A 13,493-nucleotide genomic window follows, 5' to 3' on the forward strand; every position below is an offset into this window, starting at 1 on the left:
GCACAGCACGGCTCGCCGGCAAACTCATCCCTGGTGGCGTGAACTGGCGACCTGTCAGGAAATGCTGAATCACAGCAAATTCTTGAAAATGGGCCAAATTCTATCGCTCGCTCATTATTCAGGCTCGTGCGGGGATGCCGAACTGAAAGGTAGATTCAGTGGATGCTCCCAAGCAGCGATTACCGAAGCCCATATAGGAGAGTGTTGAGTGCGAGTGGCTGTTTCAATCAACTTGAGTTGTAACCCTTCCTTGCAGTTGTCGCGATCCCTCCATTCCAGCTCCCTTTCAGTCCTTCGAAATGGTGGGCGAACTCGGTTACAAGGTTGAGCCGCAATGGCATTCGAAGCCAAATTACATCCGGGTGATTTGTGTTGGTGCCGGTGCGGCAGGCCTGCTTGTGGGATACAAGATGAAGAAAGATTTCAAGAATTACGAATTCGTCTGCTATGAGAAGTTTGTACTCACCTTTCACCATCTATGAGAAGGCCCGCTGACAACTCCATAGAAACTCCGGGATTGGTGGAACGTGGTTTGAGAATCGGTATCCAGGTTGCGCTTGTGATGTTCCCGCACATGCGTATACCTATTCCTTTGAGCCAAATCCAGAGTGGTCGAGTTTCTACGCCTATGCGCCGGAGATCAAGCAGTATTTTGAGAAATTCGCCGACAAGTACGATCTGCACCCCTCGATAAAACTCAATTCCAAAGTTCTATCGGCAACTTGGGTGGAGGACAAAGGCATCTGTGAGTCCACGCGACGACACCACGAGGATCTCCTGGAGACTGACCTTGGGTAGACGAGGTTGAGGTTGATTCCGAAGGTCGTAAGATCAACGACTGGTGCCATGTCATCATAAATGGCACCGGTTTTCTCAACAACTGGAAGTGTGAGTGCGAGTAGTTGTCCAACACCAGTGAGATATTGACCATTCGGCAGGGCCAAAGATCGAAGGACTGCATGACTTTGCGGGGCAGCTTCTTCATAGCGCAAACTGGGACACATGTAGGCTTTCCATCTGCCGTCGACCCCCAACATGACTGACCTTTGCTAGCGGTTGACTACACGGACAAAACGGTTGCGGTAATTGGAACAGGATCGTCCGCCATTCAAATTGTGCCCCAGGTCCAGAAGAAAGCAAAACATCTGACCACGTTCATGAGATCTGTGACATGGATTTCTCCGCCCGTTGGAGGCCAAGTTCTTGAAGAAGACAAGAGCCATTCATCAGACTCGAGTCAAGCCCAGGCTCCTCAGGCACAATACTGGTACACGGAGGAGGACAAGAAGAAATTCCGCGAAGATCCTGAAGCGTTGCTTGAATACCGAAAGAAACTCGAATCAAGTGTCAACAATCTGTTCGATATGTTCATCGCCGGATCGGAAACATCCAAGTGGGCCGAGAAACTGATGCGCGAAGAAATGCACCGGCGGATCGGACCCGGGCATGAAGAGCTCAAGGAGAGATTGATTCCAAAATGGGCACCAGGATGTATGTTGCATTGCGATGCTTTCAGATGGATTGTTGACACTTCGAACAGGCCGAAGAATAACTCCTGGCGACGGCTATCTCGAGGCTTTGGTTAAAGACAGTTAGTATGCTAGAACGTTTCGTCGACCTCGGCTAACGGAATCACAGATGTGACGCCCATCCATAACGAGATCGTCAAGGTCGTGCCGGAAGGACTGATCGATGATGCTGGTCGGCTGCACAAGGTCGACATACTTGTTTGCGCAACGGGCTTCAACCTCGCGTTTGCGCCGCCATTCAAAGTCCTCGGAGTTAACGGTGTCAACATGGCAGACGAGTTCAACCCTGAACCACACGTCTACCTCGCCCTGACAGTGCCCAAATTCCCCAATTATTTTGTTGTGAATGGTGTCCGAGGCAATTGGGCCTCTGGGACATCTCTCCCATCGCATGAGGTCCAAGTCGAATACATCTTGCAGTGCATGAAGAGAATGCAAGAGGAGAACATTCGAGCCCTCGAAGTTAAAATGGAGCCAGTGAAGCAGTTATACGAGCATATCGATGAATGGCACAAGGGTTCCGTCTGGAACACGGAGTGCAAGAGGTAGGTTTGCGACCACCATTTGGATCAGACACGACAGCTAACAAGACCAGTTGGTATAAGAACAATATCATCGGCGGTAAGCTGTGGATCTGGGGTGGTTCGGTAAGTAAGAGGCATCTTCCATGGAAACAAGGCTGACTTCAGTAGGCGCTCCATTACATGAAAACCATCAAGTTCGTCCGATGGGAGCATTATGATTTCCGATATAACAACAAGAACATGTGGTCATTCCTCGGCAATGGTCGCGTCGAGGCTGAAGTGATGAAAGATACTTCAAGATTAGCACCCTACATGAGGAACGAGGACGTACCTTGGACAATAGACTGACCAACCACGTTGGAACATGTGTGTGTGTAGATTGCAGGATGAATATTAGTAAAGCAGAAACTTTGACATGTAGAGAGGAGAAGCTTAACGCAAACTGTACGAAGTGTCATGTCGAATCTTATTTTTGCATGACATTATTGACTGACTTAGTCAAAAGTTGTCCTGCGGGGCCAACAGGTGTAGGAGTCTCATCGAACAATGACAATCTGGAATATTAGAAACGCCACCTGCTCAAGGAAATGTGGGGAAGAATACAACTCTGCACCTCGGTAGTCACTGAATCAGTCGGATCCTCGTCAGCGAGCAACGTTCCATTATGAAGTGGTGCACATATCAACCCATTGAAAGTGTAATGTTTTGCCATCTCCAAAGGGAAACCAGCCCTTAGACTTGCTTCAATCCGTCACTAGCCTCGAAAGTTCTGAGGAAAACCGTCGTTACATCATGAAAGCTGCAAGATATCACGGGCAGCGCGATTTGAGGGTTGAGGATGTGGATGTTCCACAGATCGCGAACGGTCAAGCTCTGATCCAGATCGAATGGTGTGGGATATGTGGCTCTGATCTGCACGAGTATCTGGTCGGTAAGTCGCAATATCCGAAGATATTATTTTCGAGACCATGCCTGAAGAAATCGTCAGGACCAGCCGTTATACCCAGGAAGGAAGCACCCCATCCCCTGACTGGGGCAGTGCTGCCTGTAACGATGGGCCACGAGTTTTGCGGTCGAGTGAGCAAGGTTGGTCCAAATAGCAAGTTACGAATCGGCGAGCCTGTCATGGTCGACCCGCGGTTCTTCTGTTCCAGCTGCCATTCCTGCAACGTCGGCGACACCAACATTTGCAATAGTTGGGGTTTCTTGGGACTGCAGTCCAATGACGGAGGAGGCTATTCGGAATACGTCGCAGTCAAAGAGGACATGTGTTATGTCCTGCCTGATTCAGTACCTTTATCCGAGGCCGCCTTGATTGAGCCGTTGACGGTCGCCAGGCATGCAACCAAAAAGTCTGGATTCGACGATTATCGAGACAAAACTGTTCTCGTGCTTGGTGGCGGTCCCGTAGGGCTGGCTTTGATCTTTGTCTTAAAGGCCTCGGGAGTCGGCAAACTCATCGTGAGCGAGCCAACGGCGAAGCGGCAAGAACAGGCGGCCAAGTTTGTCGACGTCGTGTTGAATCCCAGGGAGGTCAATGTGCCAGATAAATGCCGTGAATTAACGGACGGCAAGGGAGTGGATATTGTTTTCGACTGTGCAGGCATCATGCCAGGTCTGAAAGATGGTATGGATGCTCTTCGACGAGGCGGGACATATGTTAACGTTGCTGGTTGGGAAAGAGAGGTAAAGGGATTCCTTCACATCGAAGAGCTTCCCATAGCTAACCAATCCTTGCAGTGCATTGTGCCGATGGGACATTTCATGTTGAAAGAGATCGTCTTCAGGGCCTCAATGAGCTACACCGAAGAAGATTTCAAACAGACTGTGGACGAATTCGTTGCAGGTAAAGGATTCCGCCCGAGATATCTGGAGCCGTAACTAACCTAATCTAGGAAAATTCAAGGGATTTGAGAAGCTGGTTACGGCAAGAATAGCATTGGACGACGTCGTGGCCAAAGGGTTCGAGGAGCTGGTCAACAACAAAGATGATCACGTCAAGATCATGGTGACTCCCAGGAAGGAGCTGTTGGTGCAGTCATGAAGGACGACAGTGTCCAGTAGACATTGTAGAGTGGTTGAATAGAGGCTGTGGAGAACACAAGCGTTGCCAAGGCATGTCATGTGACAATGAGTGTCGGGTACGAGACTGTTGCCACGGGAGGAACCGAGGCGGCGACCCCACTGGAACTTTTTGTTTTTCCGCAGCCCAAATTTCATGCCTCAACCTTTCGACAGACAATTCAGATATGATTTCTTCGGGGTCCAATTCACTATGAAACCCCCCCCTTGTTAGCACCGGTCTCCCTTCTCTCCATGGACGCCCACGCGCATTTACTTTCTCTCGGCTGGGCAGGACCCGGCCATTCCCTTGACTCGAGACCATACAAACAAAAAGGGCATCGAGGCCTGGCTTATGATCCCGCAAAGGTCGGCAATAACGGCGTCGGTCTTGTCAAACCCCTCTCGATCTCACAAAGAAAAGGACGATTTGGTGTTGGAAGGAAGACGCATGAACCTCCAGCTGGAAATCAGTGGTGGCTGAAGGGTTTTGAGAATGCGTTGGGAAACATTGGCAAGAGCGAGAGTGAGAGAAGTAGCGGGACAGCTACTCCAATAGCAAATGACTATGGTGCCGGAAAACATGGCGGACTTTACAGCTTCTTCGTCAAGGGTCAAGAGATGGAAGGCACCATTGGGAAAGTCGGCGACATGAAACGAACTTCGAAGAAGCGGAAGAGCGATGCCCTCGACGATGGAGAACTGGATGATACCGCAGAAGCTACAGAGATCAAAGGGCGAGAAGCTACGGCTGAGTTCGAAGAGGTTGGGGCATTCTTTGCGTTACGTGATAAAGACGAGAAGCGTTCCAAACGTGTGCAAAAACAGCATCCTGTTACAGAATTCGAGCAAGTCGGCCAGTATCTTCAGGCAACGTTGGAGAAGAAACAAAGGAAACGGAAATCGCAAATTGGGCTCGACACCCTGGTCGACGTTGATACCGAAATGCGGTCACCGCCGGGCCATGTAGAAACGAAAGAAACGAAAGAAGAGAGGCGTGAACGACGGCGGCGACGGAAAGAGAAGAAAGAGCAGAAGCGAAACGCATTGGCAGATCTGGAAAACCACAAGCAAACTCCCTTACTCAACGATGCTGATCCCGAAGATCCGGGCGCCAAAGCTGAACGAAGAGCAGAGCGCAAGCGAAGGAAAAGTGAAAAGTCTACCAAGTCTTCGAAGCAGAGCTAAGCATGAATTTCGAAATGTTCTTTCCTGGTTTCTGGGGGTTTCAATTTTCCGACTTTGACAGTGTCCGTAAGATCCATCTTGGGCAGCTGGCCACATCTACTCGTTGACGGCTTCTGCACCTTCACGTCTTCCACCAAACGCCTTGATTATCAATGCCGCTCACTAGGTGAGCCTTGCCACTTTTGTGCTGGTGGGAGGGATGTGTATCAAGGTGCTCGAATCTCCTTTACGCGCATCAGGCTGTCCTGGACTACGTGGTTATGCTTCATTGGTCAAATGCAAGACGGGGCCGATGGTCGTGACGCCTGCCTAAGTTCGAGTTCTGCCAACTGACTACTATCGGGCACAAACCACGTTCTTCCAACAATCTCCAAAACCCAATGCAGCTCCCTACTATATGCAAGGCAATAGCAACCTAAACAGGTTATCCTCTGGTAACATGGATTCCCTAGCAACAGTGGCACTCTTGATGGAGAGTCATGAAGACTGGGGCTCGCTGCACTACGCTGCCAACGACGAGCTGGAACAAATGGCTGTCGCCTGATCACTGCCCGACTCACGCTATGCCCAAACTTCCAGCGTTTTCATATATTACTGGCATAAATGGTTGAGAGCCGTATTGCAATCATTCATGGCAGAAGGGCTATTGCACCAACTGACGAAGCCGGCCAGCGGCTCAATTTAACCCTTTTCCACATCGACGAGCTTGGCTTAAATTGATGGTCCGTTAGCAGTTCCAATTTCGAATGGTTGACTTGAAAAATACCTCAGATGTATTCGTCTAGAATAGCGTACCACGAAGACGACCCGAGACTATCAATTGGGATACTTGCGTCGGCGCTCCGGGATGTTGTCACTCTCGGACTGTCTACAGCACGGGGAGTGGGTGCATACAACCGTCTGATTTGGAAGCTGGCCCGCTTTGTGCCGTTCCAGTCGACCCTCCGTCATACAGTGGGAGCGACAGCAGGGTAGCAATCCAGGGGCCCTCTAATCAGCAATGTCTGGCGGGCTCGGTATCTCGTATGCGTCGAGACGCAGGAAATCTCTACAACCTTGGGCGCAAGAACATGTTTCAAGGGCCAACTGCTGTAAGAGATATCTTGTCATATCTCGAAAAATAGACCTGTGATCGTCTCGAATCTTGTTAGCAGACAGAAGAGAACTTGTGGACTGACTTTCAAGCTGAGATCTCAGGGCGAAGGCTGGATGTTATGATGCTGTAATAGTTAGTTGGAACTATTTTTTAAAACTGCGCAACATTGCCGTCTTGGTCAACAGTACCAATACGGAGACTCAATGCGCTGTCACCAACCTCCTTCCAAATCATTTTTTATTTTTTTGGGTCTGTGTTTCAATGCATATTATTTCTGTGTTCATTTCCTACAGTTTTATGATGTTGACTTCGTTACTCGGCGCCAGCGTGGGATAGTGAGCTTTGTTCTGATTCGTATGTTTCCTGTTGGGCGTTGTTGGGTGTTTGCTTCCTATCACACTTAAGCCACCTGGTTTGCTTTGTAGACCGGAACTTCAACTACCCTCCCTCAGCGGTCTCACAGTTCAACGTGGTAATGCACCAGCTCGTGGACTGGGACATCCGTGCAGAAAGACATCTTGCATGCATGTTTTCGTATACAAACGAAAATGGTCAGTCCATGGGGTAGGCGCGTCGTTAACGATTGCGTCCATCATCACGGCTGCTTAAAAAGAACCCGCGTTGACTTGTTGCAAGTAGCCACCGTCGAAGACCAAAAAGAAGACCAACGTTGTGTTCATTTACACGTGTTGCCGGTGTGGACAGACGCCGATCAGCATTCAGAAACACCACTGCCCTTCCTGTGACCATACCCGCTGCAGCAACTGTAAATGTGAAAAGGTTGTCCAGAGATAACACCAACGACCTTGAATCTTCGAACAATCGAGACTCTTTTTCCGCGCCACCCCTATTCTTCGACATATGCTGGCTCACCGGTTGGGGGACGCTCGCCCCAGGCCATTTCCCGCAATTCTTCCTGGGACAAGAAAGAGCAGGCACCGGGGGAGAAAATGTGGGAGTTGGGGGCTGCTGGAGAAAATCCCAGGCAAGAGAAGGAATAGAGGCCAACTTTCAATTACTCTTCTAATCCCATCTCGGGTGCAATGTTGTGGTTCACGACTGCTGAAACCATAATGATGATTTGAGTCGATGACTTCTGTGTGCGTGGTGATTGGAGGTATACCCCCGGCGTGGAACATCACTTCAGGACTTGGATTTAGGAGTTCGTGTGTGATGGCTTTCGCCATCTGAGGTAGGAGGATCAAGACCCTGAGACCAACAGTTAGTTCGGTCGTTCTTTTGGGAGTATCTCCAAAGGGCCGCTTGCTCTTTGGCTTCGACCACTGTTCTGACATGGCACCTCGTGCATACGAGTCGTCGTGGGAGCTTCTGGCACGCGCCTACGAAAGTCAATGGTCGCACAGTCATGCCTGGGCAGCCGGTGCCGCAAGAGGATCTGCCCTGCAATCTTTGCGTCCTTCTTACAGCTGAGCAACCCGTTCGATGCACCACTGCATTGAGAGCCGCATGGACCTTTTGGCATCTCTTTGGCGTCACGTACACGAATCGCCACTTGCTTTCGTATCCACAACTATGAGCCAGCTTCGTACTGGAATAAGAAAATCTATCCACACGGAGCAAGGTTTCCAACAGCACCATTACCGATGTAAGATTGAAAGCACACGGAATCTCTGCGCATTCCGTAGAGACTAAAGTCATGCGCCTAGGTATCAAGTAGACTTTCAACAAAAGGCGACCAGATTCCTGTCAGGCGTAGACACCAGCAGATGTCGACCAAGCCGGGCCTTTGGGCAATCAGCGCTGTACGTCTCTGACTTTTCCGACTCTTCGGTTAATCGAGGCTACTCGCATTGCTTCTGCTTAATGCGAGGTCTCGACTGAGGTACCTGTCTAAGAATGTGGCTTGGACAACATGATGCCCAAACAACGCGAGTTACACGTCTCTAGCAGCATCGAAGCCGACGGAGCAAGTTACGTGCCGCACAGAAGCCTGAGTCACAGGGTAGAGCTGAGCATTTCGGATTTGTAACTCACCAGGGAATGAATCGGCGTCAACACCAAGGGCAACGGCACATGGACCAGGCGATGCGAGCAAAGCACTGAAAGTCGGGGCTGGTCGGGTGTCATGTGCGTCACCTGTAGGGCGTCGATCTTTCTTCGGTTCTGTGGCTGGTGCCGCAGATGCACCGACCTTGCTGTCCCGGCGCCTCTTCACCTTGTCGACCACATCAACCACACTCTCAAAAATTCCCCCCGTGCCCCCCCATGCTCCCTCGGTCCAACGACGTGGCATTTCGAGCACAGCCCAATCACCTAGCTTTGGAGCCCGAGTCCTTCTTACGAGATGCGATGGATGTGGTTGAGGAATGCTGATGCCTTGCCAGACTTCGCCTTACTTCCCAGCCCGCTTTGTTGGATCCAATGGCCTTGATTTGCCACAAGAACTGATTTTGGGGGCTTCTCTTCTCACGGACCTATCATTCCCACAGATTGAAGATCTGCACGTCCCAAGCCCTGCTAAAGATGAAGGTGCAAGTCTGTTGCAATCACAGCCGCCAGATCGAATGGTGGCATCTCATCGGCGTTGATATACAAGTGCCTCCTCCACCCATGCGCAACTTTCCTATGCAGGAACAGCAAAGTAACCATGATACTGATATTCCAGCATTGCTGCCCGCATCCTCTATGTGCGTGGCCCTCTCACCCAACTTACCGTCGCACCTGAGTATACCCCCCAAGACTGGTCGCCCTCATGGGAAAACGCAAAACAAAACAACGGAGAGTATCCCATGGTAGGGATGAAAACCAGGCCGAACAAGCCGAACCTCTACGTGATGCGCCCCCGGCACCGGCCCTCGAAAACTGGCCCACAATATTTCAGCAACGGCGAAACATCCAACTCGGAGTCGAAAACAAATCGCATGTTGCCGTTAGAGCCGAGTTGGGCGAGGACGAAACCGACGACATGGTCCGGATTTTCATGCGCGAGCCCGAAGAATCAGAGGGCTGCCTGCCACGAGCCGACAGAGTTGAAGAATTTTGCTTTGGGATGAACACTGATCGTCTCCAAAAAGCCCATCCCAACCCAGATGGGACTTTGCGGAGGATCGCTTGGCTTGATGATAGGAATTTGGAGGCTCCTCTCGATCTGTCAAGAGCACACTGCAAGCCTCTGACGGTGTATGATCTCTGGGAAGAACTGGAAGCCCCTCGCTTTCCCTCGGCAGGTCATGTCGCTTCTCCGGCCACTGGAGGCTCCCAAACGACTTTGGCAGATGCAGACCGGCGGCTCATTTTCATCTCGGACCTGGACTGCTACAGCATCTATGCCATAATACGAACGGCTTCTACTCACCAAGCTTCCGCTCTCCGGGGAGCCTTGTACAATCATCTGGAGTTTGAACCCTCCTTGGAATTAGCCGCGATCACGGAAGGATTTCCAATGTTCAAACTCGCATTTCACCTACCCTTCTTCGTCTTGAGCACTTCAAAGGCTCAACAGACGGATTCCCGCCGGGACCGGAACGGGGTTTCCTTACGACGCTCGCGAGATGTTTCGTTCCTCGATCAGAAGGACACTGCATCTCCAATTTACCTCTATGATGCCCAAGTCTCCTGCGTAGTTGCAGGTTTGGACTGGTCGAGGTGGGTCGCATGGCTCTTCGTCGACACCTATTACTTCGATCCAGAAGACCCATCAGAAGAAGACGTTCTGGAGTACTATGAAGATGGGCTTCCCGAGGCTGGCATGCGTGCAGATCCGCTCACATACGGGTTTCTAGATGCTGACAAGCCAATCTGGGACCCTCAAGAATACTTCTTGGTGGTATTCAAAACTCGCTTTGCGCAAACAGAACGAGAATGGAGGCGAGTGGTGATGAAGCTGAAATCAAGTTTTCGACACCATCAGTCTACGCATGAATATCGACTCTGCTCTCCAACATCCGGTGGCCCCTCCAAAGACGAGAGTCATACCGAAAGCCTCCGCCGTTCCCTTGATTGGGTGCTGTTGTTTATGCACCTCGCAAAGGAATTGAACGAAACTCTATCAAAGACCGTCAAGAGCTACGAACCATTTTGCTCCAAGCAGGCTGGCGGCTGTGTTGGCGGGCTCAGTTTTCCACACGCGAACAAGTCGCTTCCTTCGATTCAGAAGACTTTCGATGAGCTGTGCCAACAGAAAGAGACCCTGGACCATCTTCTGGATCGCTGCGCTCAGTATACCAAAGAGCTTCAGTTCAAACTCGACCTAGAAGTTCGCGAAATAGGCAACCAACAAATAAGACTCGCGCTCGAAGCCAATCGATTCAACAAAGGGCTTGCATGGATTATGATGATTTGCGTTACACCGGTGGCGCTGTCGTCGAGCGTATTCTCAATGCGGCCCACAGTCATCCCTTTCATTCCATCGACATTTGGGTGGTTCGTGGCCCTAACTGCCATGCTCTCTTTCGCGGGTTTTCTCGTCTCCACGACGTGGTTTTGTTGTTGGCCGGAAGTGAAGGCCGCAACTTTTCAACACTATTGTGTATTGTCTGGCTTGATGCGAACAACGGTTGCCGTAACTGTGCAATATTGCTGTGCGTTGTCTGGCTTGTTTCGGGTACCGCAACAACTCAGGAATGACCCGACGGACGAAGATTTCGGCAATCTGGCCGCAGCTGCGAACTCTCCTGTCTGAAATACTGACCAGGAAGTTTGCCCGCTCATCGATTGGCCTATGAAGGATAGGCCACCCAACTTTCAGCACGCGTCTGCAACACTGGAAGGCGGGAACTTACAGGATGGACCACCTTTGTCCATTTTCGGTGGCAGTGGCATTTAGCAGCCAACTGAAGCAATAGGATCGAATGAAGATCTGAGATACGATCGACAGCGATTTCGAGCAACCAAGGGTGAAGCTAGAATAGTCACAATGATACCGCCAATCATCGAATCTCCCTGTTTCGTTTCCTCCCTGACAAGCATGTGCCCGAGTGGCTTGCTGCGCAGCAGTTGGCGCCTCACCCCCTCCAGCAATCCTGATGGGTGTCACACGATGATTGGCCGAGTATTTCGGGAATACCACTGCTATATCTTCTGACTGATACGTCACGTACAAATGTTTCTTTCACTGTTTCACCCTCTTCCACGACTACACTACGTTTCACGCATCGAGCGAAGATGGCAACAACGTCGGCCGAAGGTCTATATGGCTTCCTTAAAGCCATGGGCATTGAAGATCCGAGCTTTGTGTCGGCGAAACCAGAACTTTATAGCAATCCACTTGCAATCTACTTCTCGCATCTGACGGAACTCATCGTCCAACTCACGGATTGTGAAAAGCATATCGCCTACAAGTCAATTGTATGGGCAAGTGATATGACCCATCTGGTGGTTGTGGCGCCTCGTCTTCGACTCAAGGGCGTCGATTCCGAAGACCTCGCCGCCGACTTACAGCAAAGGGTCAGTGTCCTTCGTGATTTCTTTGAACCGACATGCCTCCCCACGAGCTTTGTGAATGACTTTGAGACAGTTCCCAGCTTCACCTCTCTTTGGACATCCCGTCAACGATGGGATCAACCTCTTGTTTTACTTTTCGAACACCAACCTCGCCCATTTACTTCTCTCCTATGTCATTGACCGTGGCTCTTCATATGGCAATAATCTGTTTACCGAAATCCCAGCCGAAAATGGAGTAGGGGCAAAGGGGCAAAAGGTCATCGTTGAGTTTTCATCGCCAAACCTTGGGAAAGCGTTCACTGGCCTCCACCTGAGAAGTACAATCGTTGGTACATTCGTCGCCTCTATCTACGAAAGGCTGGGTTGGGACGTGACCAGGATGACATTTCTCGGTGACTGGGGCAAGCATGTTGGACTTCTGGCGGCAGGCTGGGCGCGGTTTGGGTCCGACGAGCAATTCGAGGCTGATCCCCTACGACATCTGCTTGACGTGTATAACCAGATTGAAGACCTCTTCAAAAAAGAGCAGGAGGCTGCGAAGAATATTTCTGACGGGCAAGACGTCACCGACGTGAGCCACGAGATTGAAGCAGAGAGAGACGACTTTTTCAAAAAACTGGAGGACGGCGATGAGGATGCTCTTGCCTTGTGGAGAAAGTTCCGCGAGGTCTGCATTGCACGGTATACCGAACTCTACGCACGCCTCGGCGTCAGGTTTGACGATTACTCGGGTGAATCGGATGTCTCTCACGAAGCCATCGAAGAGGTCGAAAATGCATTGAAGGAGAAGGGTGTGTATAGGGAGAGCGATGGCGCTTGGGTGATTGATATCAATAGGAACGACGAAAAGCACGGGTCGGCTATTGCGCGGTTCCGTAATGGCACGACGACTTATTTACTAAGGGATGTTGCCGCGGTCCTTGAGCGGAGCAAGAAATATTCTTTCGACAAGATGATTTATGTGGTCTCGGTACGACAGACTACACATTTTCAGCAAGTGTTTAAGGTCCTCGACTTGATGGACCGCTCCGACCTGGCGCAACGACTCGATCACATCGGCTTCGGCGACGTACATGGTCTCTTGCCGAAGGAAGGGACAAGTGGCCTTCTCTTGGGTGACATGCTAGATCAATGTCGCGATGCAACCAAGCTGGCGCTGGACGCAGATGAAGAGACAGCCCAGCTGTTTTCAGGGGACGACCCGTCGCACGCTCTGGATGCCTTGGGTGCCACCAATCTTATGGTGGACGATCTATCAACCAAACGCGGCGGTGTGTTCAACTTTGACCTCACCAATCTGGCCAACGAAGGAGACTATACTGGCCTGAACCTGCAAAAGTGGTATACAAAGGTTGGCTCGAAACTCCGCAGCGTCGAGATCGATCGTGCAGAGCTGGAAAGTGCAGATTACAGCGTGTTCGAAGGTGAGGACAATACCTATGCCGACATTCTCAGGCTCCTCGTCCAGTTCCCGGATATCATGAAGACATCCTTTGAGAGGCTGGAGTCGTCTCAGGTTTTGACATTCCTATTCAACATCATTGACCTCTTGCCAAACACCTGGGAGGCCGAGGCCGAGGCTGCAGACTCCACTCCGAGCCTTGCCAAATTGGCCTTCTACAAATGCTGCCACATCGTGTTGGAAAACGGGATGAGGGCTCTGGGGCTGATGTCTCTGACGGATTGACGCCC

At 50.9% G+C, this 13,493-nt stretch overlaps 5 protein-coding genes across 5 annotated transcripts; all 5 read left to right on the plus strand.

Moving 5' to 3' along the window:
• Positions 1-299: 299 nt before the first annotated feature.
• On the plus strand, positions 300-2,401 carry AYL99_01038 (hypothetical protein; the record flags this gene model as incomplete). Its single annotated transcript, XM_018832554.1, has 9 exons — positions 300-454; positions 507-745; positions 799-888; positions 939-1,004; positions 1,054-1,491; positions 1,541-1,591; positions 1,639-2,074; positions 2,125-2,176; positions 2,222-2,401. 9 exons carry the CDS (start codon positions 300-302, stop codon positions 2,399-2,401), a joined length of 1,707 nt encoding a protein of 568 aa, XP_018698433.1.
• A 444-nt stretch (positions 2,402-2,845) lies between these two features.
• On the plus strand, positions 2,846-4,097 carry AYL99_01039 (chlorophyll synthesis pathway protein BchC; the record flags this gene model as incomplete). Its single annotated transcript, XM_018832555.1, has 4 exons — positions 2,846-2,984; positions 3,042-3,739; positions 3,794-3,899; positions 3,949-4,097. 4 exons carry the CDS (start codon positions 2,846-2,848, stop codon positions 4,095-4,097), a joined length of 1,092 nt encoding a protein of 363 aa, XP_018698434.1.
• Positions 4,098-4,369: 272 nt separating this feature from the next.
• On the plus strand, positions 4,370-5,302 carry AYL99_01040 (hypothetical protein; the record flags this gene model as incomplete). Its single annotated transcript, XM_018832556.1, has 1 exon — positions 4,370-5,302. One exon carries the CDS (start codon positions 4,370-4,372, stop codon positions 5,300-5,302), a length of 933 nt encoding a protein of 310 aa, XP_018698435.1.
• Positions 5,303-9,111: 3,809 nt separating this feature from the next.
• AYL99_01041 (hypothetical protein) lies at positions 9,112-11,040 on the plus strand (the record flags this gene model as incomplete). The annotated part of the gene is made up of 1 exon (XM_018832557.1): positions 9,112-11,040. The coding sequence occupies one exon, from the start codon at positions 9,112-9,114 to the stop codon at positions 11,038-11,040; it is 1,929 nt and encodes a 642-aa protein (XP_018698436.1).
• A 482-nt stretch (positions 11,041-11,522) lies between these two features.
• On the plus strand, positions 11,523-13,488 carry AYL99_01042 (arginine-tRNA ligase; the record flags this gene model as incomplete). The annotated part of the gene is made up of 2 exons (XM_018832558.1): positions 11,523-11,804; positions 11,875-13,488. The coding sequence occupies 2 exons, from the start codon at positions 11,523-11,525 to the stop codon at positions 13,486-13,488; spliced, it is 1,896 nt and encodes a 631-aa protein (XP_018698437.1).
• Positions 13,489-13,493: the final 5 nt, after the last annotated feature.

This window comes from Fonsecaea erecta, assembly GCF_001651985.1.
Source record: "Fonsecaea erecta strain CBS 125763 chromosome Unknown Scaff1, whole genome shotgun sequence".
NCBI lineage: Eukaryota > Fungi > Ascomycota > Eurotiomycetes > Chaetothyriales > Herpotrichiellaceae > Fonsecaea > Fonsecaea erecta.